The sequence below is a fragment of the Elgaria multicarinata genome, chromosome 12, assembly GCF_023053635.1.
Source record: "Elgaria multicarinata webbii isolate HBS135686 ecotype San Diego chromosome 12, rElgMul1.1.pri, whole genome shotgun sequence".
NCBI classification, from domain to species: domain Eukaryota; kingdom Metazoa; phylum Chordata; class Lepidosauria; order Squamata; family Anguidae; genus Elgaria; species Elgaria multicarinata.
The window spans coordinates 12,917,266-12,935,976 of record NC_086182.1 but is presented as its reverse complement, the minus strand read 5'-3'; the positions used below and the strand labels follow the sequence as shown (position 1 = coordinate 12,935,976).

At 42.5% G+C, this 18,711-nt stretch overlaps 1 protein-coding gene across 1 annotated transcript; it reads right to left on the bottom strand.

Moving 5' to 3' along the window:
* Positions 1-318: 318 nt before the first annotated feature.
* On the bottom strand, positions 319-18,280 carry CDCA2 (cell division cycle associated 2). Its single transcript, XM_063139480.1, has 12 exons — positions 17,945-18,280; positions 15,460-15,593; positions 13,821-13,923; positions 13,327-13,496; positions 11,549-11,633; positions 9,885-10,091; positions 7,933-8,006; positions 6,691-6,757; positions 5,472-5,536; positions 4,915-5,043; positions 2,026-2,206; positions 319-1,325 (listed from the first exon to the last, which is right to left on the bottom strand). The coding sequence occupies exons 1-12, from the start codon at positions 18,183-18,185 to the stop codon at positions 319-321; spliced, it is 2,463 nt and encodes an 820-aa protein (XP_062995550.1). The 5' UTR covers positions 18,186-18,280.
* Between the last annotated feature and the right edge of the window lie 431 nt (positions 18,281-18,711).

The window sequence follows — 18,711 nt, the reverse complement described above, 5'->3', positions numbered from 1 at the left end:
TCAGAAGCCAACAAAGCTACAGTGGGTGGGGTTTGCCAGCTATGAGCAATCGGGAACTACATCTTTACATTACTTCTGAGCAGTACCTACTTTATTTGCACCCCTATTTTTTTTATTTTCATCCACCCACTCCTTGCCTGGAGTTCTCTCTAAAAATAAGACAGATGAGAAACTAAAACACTTACATAAGATTCCACCCCTGCCCCCCACTAAGTTAAGTAATCAACAATGACATTTTAAACACTAGTTCAATGGCTGTAACTTGTATAGCTGACGTGAAACCTTTAAGATTCACCTTTCAAATGGCAGATGTCTAAATTAAACCACAAGGTGATTCGCCAAGAACTTCGTCATTTCAGAATCCTTTCGGTAGCAGTAATCGCTTTTGTACCCAAGGCTTGCTCTTCTATTTTTCTGGACGTGCAAGACCATGTTTTTATTTTCTTCAAAGCTCAGCACACACATACTCTTCCTCCGTTTCCTTGATTCATAGGGTCCAATCATGTTCTCCTGCTCTTCCTTCGTAGGCAATACCATCTGGGCCCCATTTACTCGCTTTTGATGAAGCAGCTCTGATTCCTGAGGACTAGAGGAGGACATTCGTCTCTGGGCTTTGCAGGCAGAACCCAGGGGAGCCTGGCTTATGGAATTATTAGCAGGTATCTGGACCCAGGCAAGCCCCTCATTTTCTGCATCTTTAAGCCTCCTCATGCTGCGTCTCACCCTCCGTGGCACAGCCCTGAAAGATTCCTCTATAGAGCACTGCAAATGATTTAAGAGCTCAGAGTCATTTCCTGTCTGAGGCATAGGAGGTAGTTCTTCCACATTACCTCCAAGAACACTGGAATTGTTTCCAGGTGCTTCAGACTGATCGTCCTCAACATTGGGAAGATAGCAAGCAAGTCTTCTGCTCCTCCTTGGAAACCTTTTAAAGTTCATACTGTTGCTTTCATTCATCAGCTCTATTGCAGAATTGACAATGAAGAATGAATCTCCTTTAGTTTCTTTATTTTCATCAGTTCCTTGCAGATTTAGTAACTCCGGCTCCTTCTGCATCTCAGTCTCGCCTGAAGGACAGTCACTTTTCAACGCCTGCTCGTTTTCATTTAAGGTGCTCTTCATTTCCTCAGGAGAGGTCTTCTCAGCTGGGTCCCAAAGAAGCAAATTTTTCATGTCAGACACAGCAGCATCTTGAAGCTGTGAGGATGAGCTTGATAAGTCCTCTTCCTTCAGAAGATCCAGGCTGGAATGCAGGCAGCTGCCATCTTCTTCATTACTATGTACTACACCATTGCTTTCAGCAGTGACACTCGAGCTGGAATCATCTAAGGCCAAGTTTCAATTAGAGAAGAAACTAGATTACATTTCCAGGCTTTTGTTCAGAGCTTGCCCCGTTACTCCCCTATTAGCACTTTTAGAATTATTCAGTACAAGTTACCCGGGACCTTAACTTAAAATAAAAGGTTTTGCCCTGTAACATCTACCTTATTTATTTTTATTTATTTAAAACATTTGTATCCCGCCCTATATCATTAAGGTGATGACCAAAACAGGCTGTTTTCCTACAATTTATGGATCAAGACAGGCAAGGTCAATTCAACAGGCTGCATTTTTGATCTTACACAAAAATATGCTCCTTGTCATTTGACCTCTTCTCTTTTGAAATACCCTCCTTGATGTCCACCTTCTGTGTTTGCCCCACCTCTTTCTTAGCTGTTGTGATGTTACAGAGATGGCCTTGGGCAGCCTCCGATTAGACTACCGAGTGCTAAGGGGGGCTTGGGAGATCTTAGACGCCAAATGCCAAGGCTCACCAGGAATTTCTGTTACATTAAACTGCATCAGCATTGCCAAGGCATCATCAGGTTTTCAAGCGACACCTTGTTGATGCAAACAGGTTGAGCTGTGCCGACGCCTCCCGACGGAAACAGACAGCCCTGCTTACAGTAGGCGACACTCATTCACTGCATCTACAATTCACCATTGGTTATGGAAAACAGAAAAGCAGACAGCAGGATTACATACCGAAGATGGACATTTGTGATTTTGGTGTGCTTCGGTAAGATGACATAAAGGAGAGATCTTCTGTCATTTCAGGAATTGGACTCAGGAGAGGTTTCTTCGATACTGTCTCTCGCTGTCCATATAGTGCTTTCTGCTCTTTTTTTCTCCTTCTTCTCTTTCCAAAAACTTTGCGCCTGGCAGTCTGAAAATATTTAAAGGACATCATAAAACACCCTGTTAAGATTAAGCAAAGACAGCGAGGGCCTTTCTAAACACACTCCTTTTCCTGAGGTGGAGGGAGAACAATCCTCCAATTTCAGTGCCATACTAGTGACTACTACATAGATTACTATTCCTACCTCCATCTAAAAGAAGGAGGGTAGCCTTGCTTTTAAGAGTGGCTTTTAAAAAAGATAGACGTGCACACTCAAATACATGGGGTTGAACAGCACAACAGCAATTATTAGGAAATTCAAAATGATCTAGGCGAGATGGAGGGAGGGGAGTTGTGACATGTGAGTAAGTTAAGAGATAACAGAAACAGGAAGGCACCAAACACTGGAAAAAGAAAAAGGAAACCTCCAGGTGTGTGGAGATTTTAAGCATTAATTTACATAGGGCCAACACATTTAGGGATAAATCTTCTTCCGGGGCACTCCAGGTAAAAACTCCAACAGTGGCTTTACACCAGGTTGAGAACTGTCATTCAAGAGTGAACCTGAAGAAAAAAATATTCCACAATGCGAGCTTGTTATTGCCTTTAGTCAAACAATACCTCTCTCCCCACCCCTTGGTAACAATGAAAACACTTGCTGTGTAGATGTTGCCTGGATGAATTAGTGATGACTGCACAATCTGAGGAAAAGAACTGTGTCTGGGAAGGCTTGAGCAGTTGCTTTTAGGCTACCTAACCTTGGGGAATTTCTTCAAGTTAATTTGTCTGCCGAGGAATCCTCTGTTGCAGGGAGTTCTGAAACACGCTCTAGGGTACACTGAGTTCACACAAGATACCTGCCAGGCCTATGGGATCTAACCATTGCCGACTGGGAATTGAGAGTGCTCCCTTGAATGTACCCAACACCTCACTGCAAACTTGGCTCTCCGGGGAATGGGAATGGCAGGCAAACAGACATTTAGGGACTCCTGTCTGCTATTGCCAACCTTTTCATCTGAGATGATGGCCCCATTCAGAAGGCACCTTAAACCACAGCTTTAATCATGGTGGTTAAGCCAGAAAGCCTGGGGGTGTTCAGGAGACACCTTAAACCATGGCTTTAGCCACAGTGAATAAGGCTTTTTGCCTTATTCACCATGGTTAAAGTTGTGGTTTATGGTGTCTTCTGAAGGGGGCCAATACTAACCAATTATCTAAGGAACCCAGATTTCTTTGGGAAAAAACCTTGAAAACCACTAGTTAACAACTCTAAAAAAATGGTTGCAGTGGGAAAACTGCCCCTTTCCGTTTTGCTGTGACAATGGATTCCTTTCAGAAAGGGTCAGCAGGCTCTTACTTACAACACTGACAAATCTGAAGCTCCCTTGTTGTACTGTATGCACAAGTGTATTATTATTATTATTATTATTGTTTACACAGTGATGTGTAAACCTAGGCTTTCAGACATCACAATAAACCAGAATATTTTTAAACTCTGTGATAGCTTTATTTCTTTATTATATTTATATCCCGCCTTTTTTCCTGCAAGGAACCCAAGACGGCTTACATAATCCTCCTCCTCTCCATTATATCCTCACAACAACCCTGTGAGGAAGGTTAAGCTGAGAGTGAGTAACTGGCCCAAAGTCACCCAGTGGGTTTCCATGGCCAAGTGGGGACTAGAACCCAGATCTCCCGACCCCCAGCCAAACACCCTAATCACTACGCCCACACTAGCTCTCTCCCACTCTTGAGTGAGCCAACATGCTAGTGCATGTGGTTTAATTGCTCCCGCTTGGCTCCTCCTGCCAGCAGGAACAGCTAAACAAGCCAGGGACCCTCTGACCCTGGCATGGCTAGCAGAAAATCTGGATCCAGAACACTGGCTTATCTTTCCCTTTACAAGCCAGACTCCCAACCCAGGGTTTGTTCTTGGGTTACAACTCTGGTTTGTTAGGGGAGAGACAAGCCAGAATCGTAACCTAAGAACAAACCCTGGGTCATGACTCTAGTTTGTTGTGGGAAAGACAAGCTAGAATTCCCGGTTTGGACATTATGCTAAACAAGCCACAGAGACACCACGCCTCTGGGTTGTTTAGCTGCTCCTGCTGGCAAAGGAGCCAAAACGGAGCAATTGAGCCACATGCACTACCATGCTGGTTCACTCAGAGTAACCCAGAGTTTAAGCATCCTGAGTTACTATAATATGTGAACTGGGCCCTAGCCAGCGTAAATGGTGAATGAAGTTAAGCCACTGCAAGGAATCCTGTTTACAGAAGAGTTTAAGCTTCTTTATAAAGAGATGCTTGACCTATTTTTAAACCTACTGCTTTTTAGTGAAAAAACACAAAACTATAGCCAGGGAACCAGTACAGCTTGTTACTTGCTGCAGCAGGCTCCATCTTAGAAGAGGGATTCGTTTCTGTAAAGTAGCACCTACAAACCACATTTTTGTAAGCGCTATATTAAAAATAGCTACTTAAAAAAAAGTCTGCTAGCTATATTGCTGGCAATAATATGGCTCTTCAGTGAGAATATAATAGTTTTTGACCCATAATTTACACAGTATTTGCTGTGGGTGGAGAAATGTATACCCAATCTGCTAATTTAACACTGACCCTGGTAACCTACTGCCTCTGAACTACGCACAGGATAGATTCACGGTTAAAGCCATACAGTTAGAACAAGAGTATACACCGGCATCCACCCCACACTGGCACCAAGTCAACATCTGCAACATAAAAAAAATGACTCACTGGTGTCTTTTTAGAAGAAGGTTTTGTTGCTGGTTTGGCTTTCTGCAATTTGCTGTGCTCCCGTTTGGAATTCTTGGCTTGCATTTTGTTCGCTAGGCTAAGAGCCTTTTCTTCTCCTTTGTTGACATACTGTTAGGAAACATCCATATTACAAAGTGAGTATGCAAGACCAGAGGCTAGACCAGAGGCTACTACAACACAAAAAATGTGTCTTAAAGAAGTCAATATAAACAAGGAATATGTAAAGAAGTTGCATTATGGAATTTTAGAAATGCAAAATTCTGATTTCATTGATAACTCCTTGTTGGCAGTTTCTTTAATTATGCAAGAGATGTCTTATGTTCATTTATTGCCCACTCTAAAAAGTAACTAGCGTGTACAAAATAGCTGAGAGAAGAAAAAAATACAGTAATTTTCTGAATTGCATACGTGTATATTCACGTGAGAAAATCCAGACAAAAATGTTCACACCCAAACTTACATATCCATCCATCCACCTCCTGAAATGAAAACTCTAAAGGGAAAATTATTCATTGCTCAAAAAAGAATAAACCCACCTTCGTTTTAGTTGAGGACCGAGTGATCCTAACAGTCTGGAGGTCAGAAGAATTATCTTTCGTTTCTAAAAATGAAATTAAGACTTCGTTTAGATCTAAAGTTTCGAGCCTGTACCTAAGATATGTGTGTATATTGCTAGCTTGCTGCTTACGGCTCCTTCCAAAGTTTTTAAGAGGAATTCTCAGCATTTCAAGTTAGAACCCTTCAGGAGCTCATACAGGTAAGGCATTATGTACAAGAATCCCTCTTTATGTTTAGGCATTTATGATCTACTGGAAATATCACAAGTCTATATCTAGAGTAAGATAATACATATCTCACACATTTAATCTTGGCAGGTCATAACTACAAACTTGTAGCTTCCCTTTGGTTTTTATTTTCACCATTTATAGTCAGACTTGGTACATACTTGATTTGGTGTTGTAATCTGAGTTTGAATTCACAGCTTTGCAACCCAGTAGGCCAGAGGGCAAAGCATGACTAGTGTGAAAGTCCGCTATGTATCAATAAATCGACTGTGCCATTTCAGTTCAAATCACAAGTCTGTGATCTTTTATGCAGGTCATGCTTTACCCTCTGGCCCACTGGGTTGCAAAAGTGCAAATTCAAATTACAATACTAAATTAACAACTTACACCTTTTTAAATAAAAAAAAAGAAAGAAAAAAGAGGGGGGGGAGAAAGAGTTTAAGCTATGGTAGGCATCAAAAATTATTACTGTGGTGAGGAAAATCTTGCATTGTCATCCTGTTCCAGGGAGGGACCATAGCTCAGTGTGACAGAGCACCTGTTTTGCATGCAGAAGGTTCCAGACTCGATCCCGACTTCTCCAGATTGGGCAAGGAAAAGAATCCTGCCTGAAACCCTGCAAAGCCGCCGCTGCCATTCAGAGTTGACAATACTGGGCTAGATGGACCAAGGCTCTAACTCAGAATAAAGCAGCTTCCTACGTTTCTGTCAGTGGAAATCCCATGAACTAATCCAATTACATATTATTTTATACAACAGCATTACCCCACCCTGGAAAACAGCATCATTGGCACTGGAAATAATCATGTCAATTTGCCCACCCATATTTACAGTCATTACCAATCAACCGTGGGACTGAACCAGAAAGTAGCAGCTCCTACACTGCAATGACGACACATATCACACCACTGCAGTATTTATTTCTTGATAATAAAATACAAATTATAGGAACACATATATGTGACTTCACCTTTCAGATCAGAGTTCATGGAATATTCAGTAGTGGACAATACTTCTGATGACCCTTGAAGAAGGTCCTATAGTAAGAAAGAAATGTTACAAACACGTTACAATAAAATGCAAACTCCTGTGGCACAAATTCCACAAAAAAGCTAAGCCAGAGTGGACTCTGAACATTTCAGCTTCAAAATCTGAATACAGCAGTCGCTGGCATGTCAAAAAATTAAGAAACACTCTCTGATGCCGACACTGGGTCAAACCACAGTTGTGCTAAACATACTTTAGAATTCAGATTATTGTTTTTGGTTCTAAATCAGCATTCCCTAACCTAGTACCCTCCAGATGTGTTGGGAGTACAACTTCCAGAATGCCCCAGCCAGACACCAGGTTAGGGAAGGCTATCCTAAATGATCTGGAAAACCATGGTTTACAATGCAATCTAATGCACATCTACAGGGAGGTAAGTTCCGAGTTCAATGGGCCTTACTCATGGGTAAGTTGAATGGGATGGCAGCCTTAGAACCACTTGTCCAGTTTCCATGTCTGCTCAGGTTTAAGTGCAAGGGTTTTGAAAGAGGAACAATGGCTATATCCATGGTTTATGAGTTCAGACATAATGCCAAACTCTAGGTAGCAATAACCTGGTTCCCAGATCCACTTCAAAACCATGGTTTGAGATTCTGCGTTGCGGGTTGATGAACTATACAAAACCTTACCAAATGAGGCTATACAATCTTCCCAATGTAAAAGTAAAAAGAAGAAATTTCTGGTGAAGTATACACATTTATAAACAATGACCCTCAGATGTTACAACTATCCAGGGATTTTATAAACTGTGGGTAGTTGTGGACAAATGTGTGTGAGCGTGCAGGCTCCCAGCCACCCTTGTTCAACTAAACAACTCAGGGAAGCCCTGGCCCTGGGTCATTTAGTGTGATGTCCGAACACATAAATCTGGGTTGTTGGGGGAGAGGCAAACCAGAGTTGTAACCCATGGTTTGTTCTTGGGTTACAACTCTGGGTTGCCTCTCCCCCAACAACCCAAAGTTCTGCATTTGGAGTTCTGAAGCTAAACAATCCAGGGACAGGCATTCCTATGTTGTTTAGCTCCACCCGGCTGCAGCACACTTGCTCCCGTTTCTCTCATGACAACAAAGGGTTGTTGTGATGTCCAAATTGGGTCATAGACAACTGGGAGAAAAGTCATGTGCATAAATTGCAAAGAGACTATAACGGCATGAAGCGAACTTACATCATCATGGTCAAAGTTTGGTTGGGAAAGAGATTGCTTGAGAGGAATTACGTTAGAACTTTTTTCACTTGACCCTGATGGACTTAACGGGACGCTTCCTTGTCTGCATAATGGATCATCCATAGGAAGAAATATGATAGGTACGTCAGAGTCTAGATCATTGCTGTATGCCTTCACTTCATCTATTGGTCTGGTATTTCTTTCTGTAACATTATTTGTACATAATGAAAATGCATGTTATGCTGACAGACTGACATAATTTTATGAACTAAATTGTAATTTAATTTACACCATTTCCATACTGCTCAATAACTAAAAATGTTCTTACAACGTGCAAACAAAAAAATTTAAATACAAAATATGCATAAAATCAAAAGCAGCATAAACACAACACAACTCAGGGCAACACAAATTTTAAAATTGAGTTGCTTAAAAGACCTGACACTGAAAAAGAGTGCAAGGATGGTGCCAGCAGGACATCTCTGTGAAGGCGGTTTCCTAACAGGGGGTGACACTAATGAAAAGGCCCTCTCTGTGGCAACTTCCTGCTCCATTCGGTGGGGATTCTCGGAAAAGAGAATCCCTTTTCATAAAAACATGCCTAAAACCAATTTAAGTTGATCTAGATAATCAGCTCTAGATAATCTGGAGTTGCCTGGTCATCACTCTTGCCCAGCTTGCCCAGGAAGGGGATGTTAGCCACTGGCATTAACAGTTGTTAATGTTGTTTGGGTCAATTGTACGAGGTTTCCTCAGGTGGAACTGCTCTCTCAGTGAGGCATTTAGAACTTGCTGGACCCAGATGAACATCTCCTCCCTGCTAAATCAAATAAACCACCAAGGGCCATGGTTGAGTATACAATTGGTCAGCCGGATTAGACTGAGCCCCTTGTCGGCAACCCACAAAACTGCATCAGATGGTACTCTGGACACCTCCACTCATGACAATGCATTAAAAGTCACAACAAGTCCTACATCACCTGCCTTAGGCCAAATTTTAAATGCTCCGCACCACCCAGAAAAGCTAAGGTGATATAAAGAGTTTGAGTTCAGCACTGGAAGGGAAGGCGTTTCAGACCTGTTTGCAATGTTCCACAGCTTTTTAAGTTTGAAAGTGTGTCACTCTCTTCCTTCATTGTTGTATTATCACGATGCTCCTAAAAAAAAGAGTAGCGACATTCTTTAATTGTTGAGTGGCCTTTTATAGACGGCCCAGTCTCTTCATAAGATGTCTACAGCTAACTCTTTAATTGAATATTCAAATACTATCATCGATTGATTTGTATACATTTTGGGAGAAAAAGTGTACCCTATTCTGAGCTCTGCATGCCTTGAGATATTATCTGATCATGAGTCCATGGGTTTTAAACCTTCATTGTTGGAAGATGAAGAGGAGTTATTGCAGAAGGGACAGATTCAGCATGGACAAAACGGCCTGTTAGTAGTGCCTGTGGATATCGTTTTAATCATGTATCTATTGGTTCATAAAGTAACTTCAAGCCATGTCCGGGGCAAGGTCACCAGTCACCTATGATACAACCCTGGGCACCTCACGTGCACCACAGAGAACTGGTTGGACACCAATCTGGGCCAGAACATACCTATATGGTACTTCCTAGCTACTGTACAGCCTAAGCTGAAGATTGTGAAGAGACAGGAAAGACAGACATTGGTCTGACAGACATCTTCAGAAAATACATTAAACTATACAAGTTATTTAATGCCAAACAACTGTCCAATACTTGAATGAATGTTTCTAGTTCTCAAGGTACCAGATTGACTGAAGGTTCTGTTAGCATTCCAGCCAACCCATTGCAGTACCAACTCCCTGACTGAATTGGCCAAAGCTGTGTTGACATCTTCTTATTAAAAATAAAAGGTTTTCCTATCCATCCCAACCTTACAAGATGTGGTGTGGCATATACTTAACAATCATACACCAACCTTCATGCCTTCTGTTAACATCTTTACTGGTGTTTTCTTCAGAACAGAACGAAGAGAACTGGAAGGCAAGTGATTCTTTTGCACAGGAGTAATGGGCGGCTTGGCTTGATCAAATATTTCTAACCTCTGCTTTTCTGAAAATCTAACTTTCTTACAGCTGTATTGAGCTGTAGTATTGATGCTTAATTCTTCATTGGTATGTGAAGACTGGATACCTTCAAAATACACACACAAAAAAGGAAGTTAGGAAGTTCACAGTGTAATATTCTGTATGTATGTATATACAATATATAAATAACCCCCACCCCTCCACATAAGCCCCACTGAGTTCAATGGGACTTTTCCAGGTAAGTGTGCATAGGACTGCAGGCTCAATGTCTTTATTTAGACTGTTCCCAATGCTAAAATAAAACCAATCATTTCCATTGCATACATTAAAATGTGGTGTTATGTAAACAGCTGCTCTAGCATAAATGGAGAATTATTGTGTCAAAGAATATTTAAGGGGAAAACCCCCAAGTGCTCACAAATGCAACAGTAACAAATTGGGGTATAGAACAAAAGTAAGGCAGCATTTTCCAGCAGGGCTGCCTGACCCATAGGACAGTGCTATGCCTTCACAGCAAGTCTGAGTATTATGCTACAGTGTCCCATTCGAAACTGCTGGCTTTCTGCACTCTGGAAAACACGAGCAACAGAAGTGTGTGTGTGTGTGTGAGAGAGAGAGAGAGAGATCTAGAAATACTTTCCATTGGTGGAATGAGCCAGAGGGTCAAGAAAAGGGGAAAAAAGGAGGAACCCCTCACTCATGATTTTTCAAAGTCTCCCCATTCAACACGTTGCTAAAATATTGCAAACACTGTTTCTGCCTGTCAAAACTGAATCATTATTTCTTGTGTACTTAACCATTTTATAAGCCACATTTGGACATCACGCTAAGCCAAAATTTAACAAGATGTGAACAAGCCAAACTAAGCACTGCCACCCTCCTCCATTCCTCCTCCAGCTTGGCTGCAAAGAGTTCAGAAGCTTTTGCGTTTGCTTCAGTGCAGTTTGCTGTTTGAACTGACAAGCTAGCTGAAGCAAAAGTTTATGAACTCCTCGCAGCTGTACCAGAGACGAAAAGGAGGTGAGAGAGAAAGCATGTGAGGTTCACAGGAGCCCGTTCATATGTCACATTAAACTATGGTTTAGCGTAACATCTGAACGCAGCAATAGAGGATTAAATGAGCAATGAAACTGGCTTTCAGTCAAAACCATTAAAAGTCTTCAGACTTTATTGGAATAAAGAAAAGAACACAATGCTTATTGACTGACTACACACTTTTGGGTGATCAAACATATTTCTTAAGCTGCCAACACTGCATCTAGCAGGACAGCAACCCCAGAACGGATTATAATTGTACAAAAGGAGTGCTTTTTAAGGCTTACCCCCAAATGTTTTTCAGCATGACTTATGCCAAGTTAAACCTCCACTAGGTCAACACCAGGTTGAGTGACATTGCAGGTCATATCTGATGCCTCGCACAGAGCACCCACCACAATTGATATTTGCTGTCATCAAAATGGAAGCTATGACTTTTGCTGTATATTTCAAAACCATTCAAGAAGAAAAGGCCTGCATAGTTGGCTGTATAAATAAAGCCTCAACAACATGGAAATTAATTCTTACCATGTTCATCCTTTGATATGTCCCTACTTGGAGTCGTTTCCAAAGGCAAGTATCCAGATGTACTTGCCAGCAAGGCAGGAACAGCCTAGGGAGAGCAATGACCATCTATCAGGAGTATTCAATTGCCTATCTTCAAATGACACATTACTTTAGTTAACATGACTGAAACACCGACCATCTTCAAAGCTTTGGGATACAGCCACAGAAAACATAGAAAGCCCAAAAACCCAGGGGGCTGGGGAGGGGGAGATAAAATGAAGCTGGAGAACATTTGTGAGACAGATCAGAGAGGCTGCTGGAGCATCAACCCACCCACTGGCTTTGTCCAGCTCCTAAGATGAAGGCAAGAAGAAAATGGGAAGGGGAGATGCAGGGAAGGTATGATCTCCTTCACTTCTATGGAGAAAAAAAACACGAGCCCTGCAGGAGAGTCATGGGAGAGAGGAGTTGGAACTGGGTGCTGCCGTCAAGTCCAACAATGAAGGGAAAGAAACAAAGTTTTCATCCTCTGTGGCAAATTCCCATGAGAGAAACAGAGACGTGAGCTGCCACAGCAGCAAAGCCCAGGAGGCTCTCTGAAGTGCATGATCTCAGAACCGCTTTGAAAACCAAACGTGTATAATTCTCTCTCCCTCTCTGGTTTTAGGCAAGTAGAAAACAATGCGAAACCAACACCCAAAGCCATTTAACAAAGCAGCTAGACTCTGCTGTGAGAAAGGAAACAGTAGTTTGGGGGCAAGTTTTCCCTTTTTCTGGCTGGTTGTGTCCCAGAAGCTGCCTTCCGCTCAAGAAGAAACAGCTCTGCTTTTAGCCATTTGGAGCAGAAGGAGAAAGGTTTAATTTGTATCAGTACGGGTTGAAAATTACAGCACTTCGAACAAACAAAACTATGAACTTTGTGGACAAAAAGGTTTTATGCATCCAGGAAAAAAAATGTGGAGGCTACATTCCAGGAGCAGGCAGGGCTAAGGACACAAGCACGAGGCCAGGGACAGATGTAATCCTTATCAATCTGGATGTTTCCCAACCAAGCATACAAAACACGGCTCAATTCTTTGCAAGTCTACTCAGGACTAAGCTCCAGTGCAACAGCAAATGCACAGACCTACAAACACACAGTCGAACTTTATGCAGGATATAGAAGACAAGTTTAGGGAGCAATCCTATGTCCCCTAGACGGTGTCGTGGGCGGGGGGATAGGATATTCTGGATTCCTGGATCTGAAGTTAAAGAGCACGTAGACCTCAAACGAGGAAGTCATCCAACCCCCTCCTTCTCAAAGCCAGCATAGAATGAACCACCCCAGCTGCTACAGAGAGGGGGTAAAAGGGGTGTTTTGGTGGACGCAGAGTGGAGGGGATTGGATACGAACTAACCCAAGGCCTCTCCAGCCTCCTTCCATCTGCCTCTGAGCCTGTCTAACCAAAAGGCAGAGCGGGAGGACAGAGACGAAGCTCGCCTCCACCACACCGCCTGCTGTGCATAGGACGGAGATTTACTATCATCGAGGGCAGAAGTAATAGGACTGAGCCCTTAATTGCCTTTTAATATCCTCTTATCTCCGATCACTGTCTGGAGATAACAGCAGAAAAAGCTTGCTAGTGTATGGGGAACCTCCGTGGACCTCATCCGGCTTGCAGGCTGAAGGTTCCCCCACTCCTGCTTTATGAGGAATATATAAATCGCTTGAGGCTACTGACAATACCTTCAATTTTGCATGAGGGGCAAAGGTGGAGATGTAATTTAATGCCAACAATTTTGACATATATGCATGATACCTTAGAAACAGCAATTGAGCCAGTGAGAAGTTTCTGCGATGGAGGTACAAAGTTGTGCACCTGGATATCAGCCGATGTTCTCACACCATTAATGGATTTGTCATTTAGGCCTTCCTCAAAAACCTGGCCAAGTTTAGACTGTTCTTGTAAACTGGTGTCAGCTTCATTATCTGTATTTAATACATTTGTAAACACAGGCCTTAGTATAAGATACATTATATTATTTATATAAAAGTATGTAGATACCATTTTTCAGACATACAACCTCCCCCAAAATCTGGAAGCATACACTGGAGATCAGGTTTTCCCCAAGCCCAGCCCCACAAGTCGTTTAAGACAATCAAGTACTAAGATCTTGACCAAGATACTAGAAAAGTTATATTGCAAACTTTCATAATAAGTCTTCAATATGAATTTCAGAGATTAAGTTCCACTCTTGTAAAATTCTTTGTTAAATTTAAACAGCAAACTACATGGTATAGGTGCTTACTTACAGGGATTGACTTTTTCCTGAGTTTCTTCAAGTGGCTTAAACGATGATTGGAAGGCAGCTATTTTATTCTTTAGTAAACTGTTCCGTTCTTTAAAAGGACTGGCCTGTTCAAAAAACCACAAGGAAGTTTCCAAACAATTTCAAGATGAAACATTAGAGGCCTCATAAAAACAAAACAAATTTCTATCTCACAGAATTCTTCTAAGGGATATTGAAGAATCTTTCACTGAACCAAGTAACTAACTTTCCTATAACACTCCTTCTTACAATCCAAAACTTTAGTTTTATCCATGTCGTGTCATCGACCAGAGATGCTTACTTTACATATTGTTTCTGTTGCACATTTTTATATTTATAAGAGACGTTAAAAAAATATGAAGATTTTAAGCATGGCTGTCAATTCCAGCAGAAGAATGGGAAAAGGTCACATTTAAAAACAGTGCTGAAAGTTTTATTTAACAAATAAAAAACCCACAAACTCCATTTCCCCATACACCATGCTATCCTTCTGGAACGATTGTCGGAGTTGGGAGTGGGAGGGACTGCATTGAATTGGTTCCGCTCCTACTTGGTGGGTTGGCTCCAGAAGGTGGTGCTTGGGGAACAGTGCTTGGCCCTGTGGATTTACCGGTATGGGGTTCCAGAGGGGTCAGTTTTGTCCACCATGCTGTTCAACATCTACATGAAACCATTGAGTGTGGTCATCTGGAGTTTTGGTGTGCATTGTCATAAGTACACGGATGAGACACAGCTCTCCTTCTCATCTTTGTCAGGTGAGGCTGTGGATGTGCTGAACCTGTGCCTGACTGTGAAAATGGACAGGATCAGGGCTAATAAACTGAAACTCAATCCAGACAAGTGAGATGCTGTTAGTGGGTGGTTCTGCTCACCAAATGGAGGGTGTTCAACCTGTTCTGAATGGGGTTACACTCCCCCTGAAGGAGCAGGTTTGTGGCTTAGGGGTTTTCCTAAAACCATCTCTGTCACTTGAGGCTCAGGTGGCCTTGGTGGCACAGAGTACCATTTCACTGCAAACACAGTTAGGCAGGCTTGGCAGTTTCAAAGTTGTAGAGGAGTTATTAACATATTATACACAGTTCTTTGGGGTAGGGCAACTAATCGCACACTGTGGCTCAAAAAGCAGCAAGTTGTTTCACTGCTTTCTGAGTGTCTCCAAGGCTCAGTTGGACAGGGATGAGCCCCCCTCCAGTTTAATGTCCCAGACAGAAAACACCTCTCCCAGCTAGAGTAGAGGTAGGGTCAGCAAGGAGCAAAATTTAAGCTGGCTTCCAAAGCCACACAAAAAGTAGGCTACTTGCTACAATGGAATCAGTTACCTAGGGAGATTGTGGGCTCTCCCACACTAGAGGCATTCAAGGGGCAGCTGGACGACCATCTGTCAGGGATGCTTTAGGGTGGATTCCTGCATTGAGCAGGGGGCTCGACTCAATGGCCTTGTAGGCCCCTTCCAACTCTGCTATTCTATGATTCTATGTTTTATCCTATTATCTCCTTATCTACATTATCCTCTTCACATCTTTTCTATCTGCAAACCAGGTTTGGACACGGACAAATGTTTCTGTATTCACTGTAAACAACTGCATCCTGCATATTCATATTACAAGTTACAATACATCTACCTGCATCAACGTATCTTGCATCTTTGTTCTCTTTTGGCAAGCTATGTGCCGGATAAGGGAATTATTTTCTGGAGAACCCCGCACTCCAATCGTAGATCGCCTTCTAAATTTTTTTAACAAGCTCTTGGATTCTCCTAAAACAGAAAGCAATCGATATTGAATGTTCAGAGAAGCCAAAAAAGGAACGCCAACCTCCAAGTAAAGTTTAAAGCAATCAGACCGATTCATTGTACAGCAGCAGCTTACAACTTGAACTATGGCTTTTGTTACAAGAACGAAAACATTTTACACCGTAAACCAATCCAACTATCCTACTGCAAAACCCAAATTATTTGCTTTAGCAGAAAGATCAGGATTTACAATTCCATTAAAAACAAAAGATCAAAAGATCTTCACTATTAAGACAATGTACAATGCACACAGTGAGCTGCCATCAATTAGACAAGCAATGTTTATAAACAAGTGATCTGCCCTTTTTGGAAGGGGGTGTCTAAGTAGCCTGCAAAAAGTTGCCTCTGTGATGCTGCTGCTCCCATGAGGGCAGGACTTTGCTGCCTCCAGCCTTTTCAAGGTTTGCACGAGGCTGAGGGTCTTCTTACACCGATTCAGAAGAACACCCCACAGCAGCAAAAGACAACCCATAGTCTTGGTTGTCAGTATGTACGAACCAGATCAATAAGTAGATGGCACAGGCAAGGATGCAAATGGCATTTTACAGGCATGAAACTGTGGCACAAGCTGTTGTGCGCTAGCATAACAGTCTTCTGAGTTGTTGAGATATTAGTACAGATAGGTAAGCGGTTTTATTTATTTATTTATCATACTTATACCCCGCTCCTCAGCCAAAAAAGACTCTCGGAGCGGCTTACATTTAGCAAAAAAGACAGTCCCTGCCCTCAGGCTTACAGTCTAATAAAGACATGACACACAAGGAAAAGGAGTCCAGGAGGGAGGGAGGAGAGAGAAAGAAAGAGAGAGAGAGAGAGTCCAACAGGAGCAGGCCCCGATGTTACTTCTGCCTGCTCCTGTCCCCTCGGGTCCTTCTTCTTCCCCACAGGGCCAAGATGGCAGTTTGCCCTGTGCGGGTGGGGGAAGAGTCCAAGAGGAGCAGGCCCCGATGTTACTTCTGCCTGCTCCTGTCCCCTCGGTCTTTCTTCTTCCCCACAGGGCCAAGATGGTAGTTTGCCCTGTGGGGGTGGGGGAAGAGTCCAAGAGGAGCAGGCCCCGATGTTACTTCTGCCTGCTCCTGTGCCCTTGGTCTCGGTTTTAAAAAAGACCACCCCACTGTTCAAAAATGCTTAGTCCAGGGGAGGGGAATGCTCACCATGGTAGCTGAATTTGTGGGTCCCTACTTCAAGCAAACCTTTTGATAAGTACAGCTGAACGTTATCTTACTAACGTTAGACTTATACTAGATATCTTTAAGAGTTCAAGAATTTCATTTCACATTTTTGCATGAAGTCATAAATAAGCGTGGGATGGCCATATGGATTTTTGTGAAGCCTTAATCAAAGACCGTGACAATCTGTATTTATATTGCATGGCTCTTTTGGCAGTGAAGCCTCTGACATCAACCCAATGAGCTGACGTGATGCCACAGAACATTCCAACAATCAGGAAACTAAGCTGTTGGTGAGACAACGTTCACAGCCCAGTTTCTATGAGGAGAAAGAGAGCCATCAGTTTGGCTGGGATTAAAATCGTGCACAGCCCCTATGGAGGGAAGGGCCGTGTGGGGCAGACTAAGGATTGGAACATTGACTGGGAGGAGGCCTTAGAAAGAATCAAAACCAAGGCACAGAGTATGCAGAGGAAAGGGACAGAATACTGTTGGAGAGATACACCAGAACTTGAGGAAAAAACAACTGGGATACATCAAATCTAAGGAAAATGTTTGAGAGCACCAGTTTGCCTTTAAGGGTTGCAGAGAAAGGAGAGTTCTGACATTTACTGTTTCTATCAACACTGGGGCCAAGCAATTTCATCAGGCACTGGTATATACCAATTGGAAATTGATCTGAATTATCCAGTCAATATGGTTACAATTTGGATTGTTTCACTCACATTGACACTCAACATCTGTAATCACCATAATCCTATCTCTCCACAACACTGGAGGGGTGAGGGCCATGATTCCAACTTTACACTGAGATTTGGAGCCACTTGGGAGTTCCTCCAAAATGCAGCGCCCAGTCACGATCAACACCCCTCAGTTTCTCAGCTCAGCATACATAAAGAGGCTTGTTCTGGTCACCAAAGCGGTGAGGGATGTTACAACAAACATAGCAAGTGTATTTGTCACACAGACACACACAGAAACTTTAGAAGATTTTGTTGTTGTTGTTGCTAAAGATGTCCTACTGTCTCCTCAACAAATATGATTAAAATATTTATTCCAGTGTAAAGTATGCAAAGCACCAGATACACAAAAAGACATTTTACAATAAAATAATAATAATAACATTCTTTTCTCCTCAACCCTTACCTTTATGTCGTTTAGTAAAAGATTCTGGGGTAATGCCAAAATCAGCTGCCGTAAGAGCAGAGAAGTCCATCGATGGCGTAGCACTGTTGGTTGGTACTTCACAGTTTAGTTTTGCTTCCAGTTCACTCTTGGTAGGGGTCAAAGTATTTGCCTTCCCCAAGATGGTGGGCTGATGATGCCCCACCAGAGGGCTTCCAACGTTGCTCAGGATTTTTGAGAACAAGGAAGTGTTTGTTGACATGTTTGCTGTTAGGACATTCGATGGGCAGCTTCCTGAGGAACAGTCTGCCTTCTTCGTACAGTCGATGGCGTTTCCATGCCCCAAATACAGATTGCACTGCACATTCAAAGATTCAGAAAGTACTTTCTTATTTCTGTTTTTCCATTGGGAATGTCTTTTGTTGCTTTCGATTCATCAGCGATGCTAATCATTCCATTGCTGAGAACACAATTCCGTGGCCGAGCATGAACATCGACAGCAAGACGACATTGCAAAGCTGAAGCTGTCTTGCTTTTGAAAGAAAAACAACTCATTAGCTAAAAGAGCTACAGCATGTTACTGTATAAAACTGGAACAGACAGGCTTATAAGAGGGCCAGTAACTTGGTTGCTATAAAATAGGGGCTGGGAACTTGTGCACCAGATGTTGGACGGTAGCTCCATCATGTATGATAATTGGACATATTGAGTTTGTTCTGACTCTATACTGTTAGCCTCACCCTACCCGGTGCCTGTTTACACTTCCCTGTGCCTGTTTGCATTCTCTT

Coding starts and splice junctions, on each gene's coding strand:
- CDCA2 (XM_063139480.1), bottom strand. CDS start 18,185: ATGTCAACAAACACTTCCTTGTTCTCAAAAATCCTGAGCAACGTTGGA. Junction 15,594..17,944: donor TTTTACTAAACGACATAAAG/GTAAGGGTTGAG, acceptor TTTCTGTTTTAG/GAGAATCCAAGAGCTTGTTA. Junction 1,326..2,025: donor ATCACAAATGTCCATCTTCG/GTATGTAATCCT, acceptor ACTTGGCCTTAG/ATGATTCCAGCTCGAGTGTC.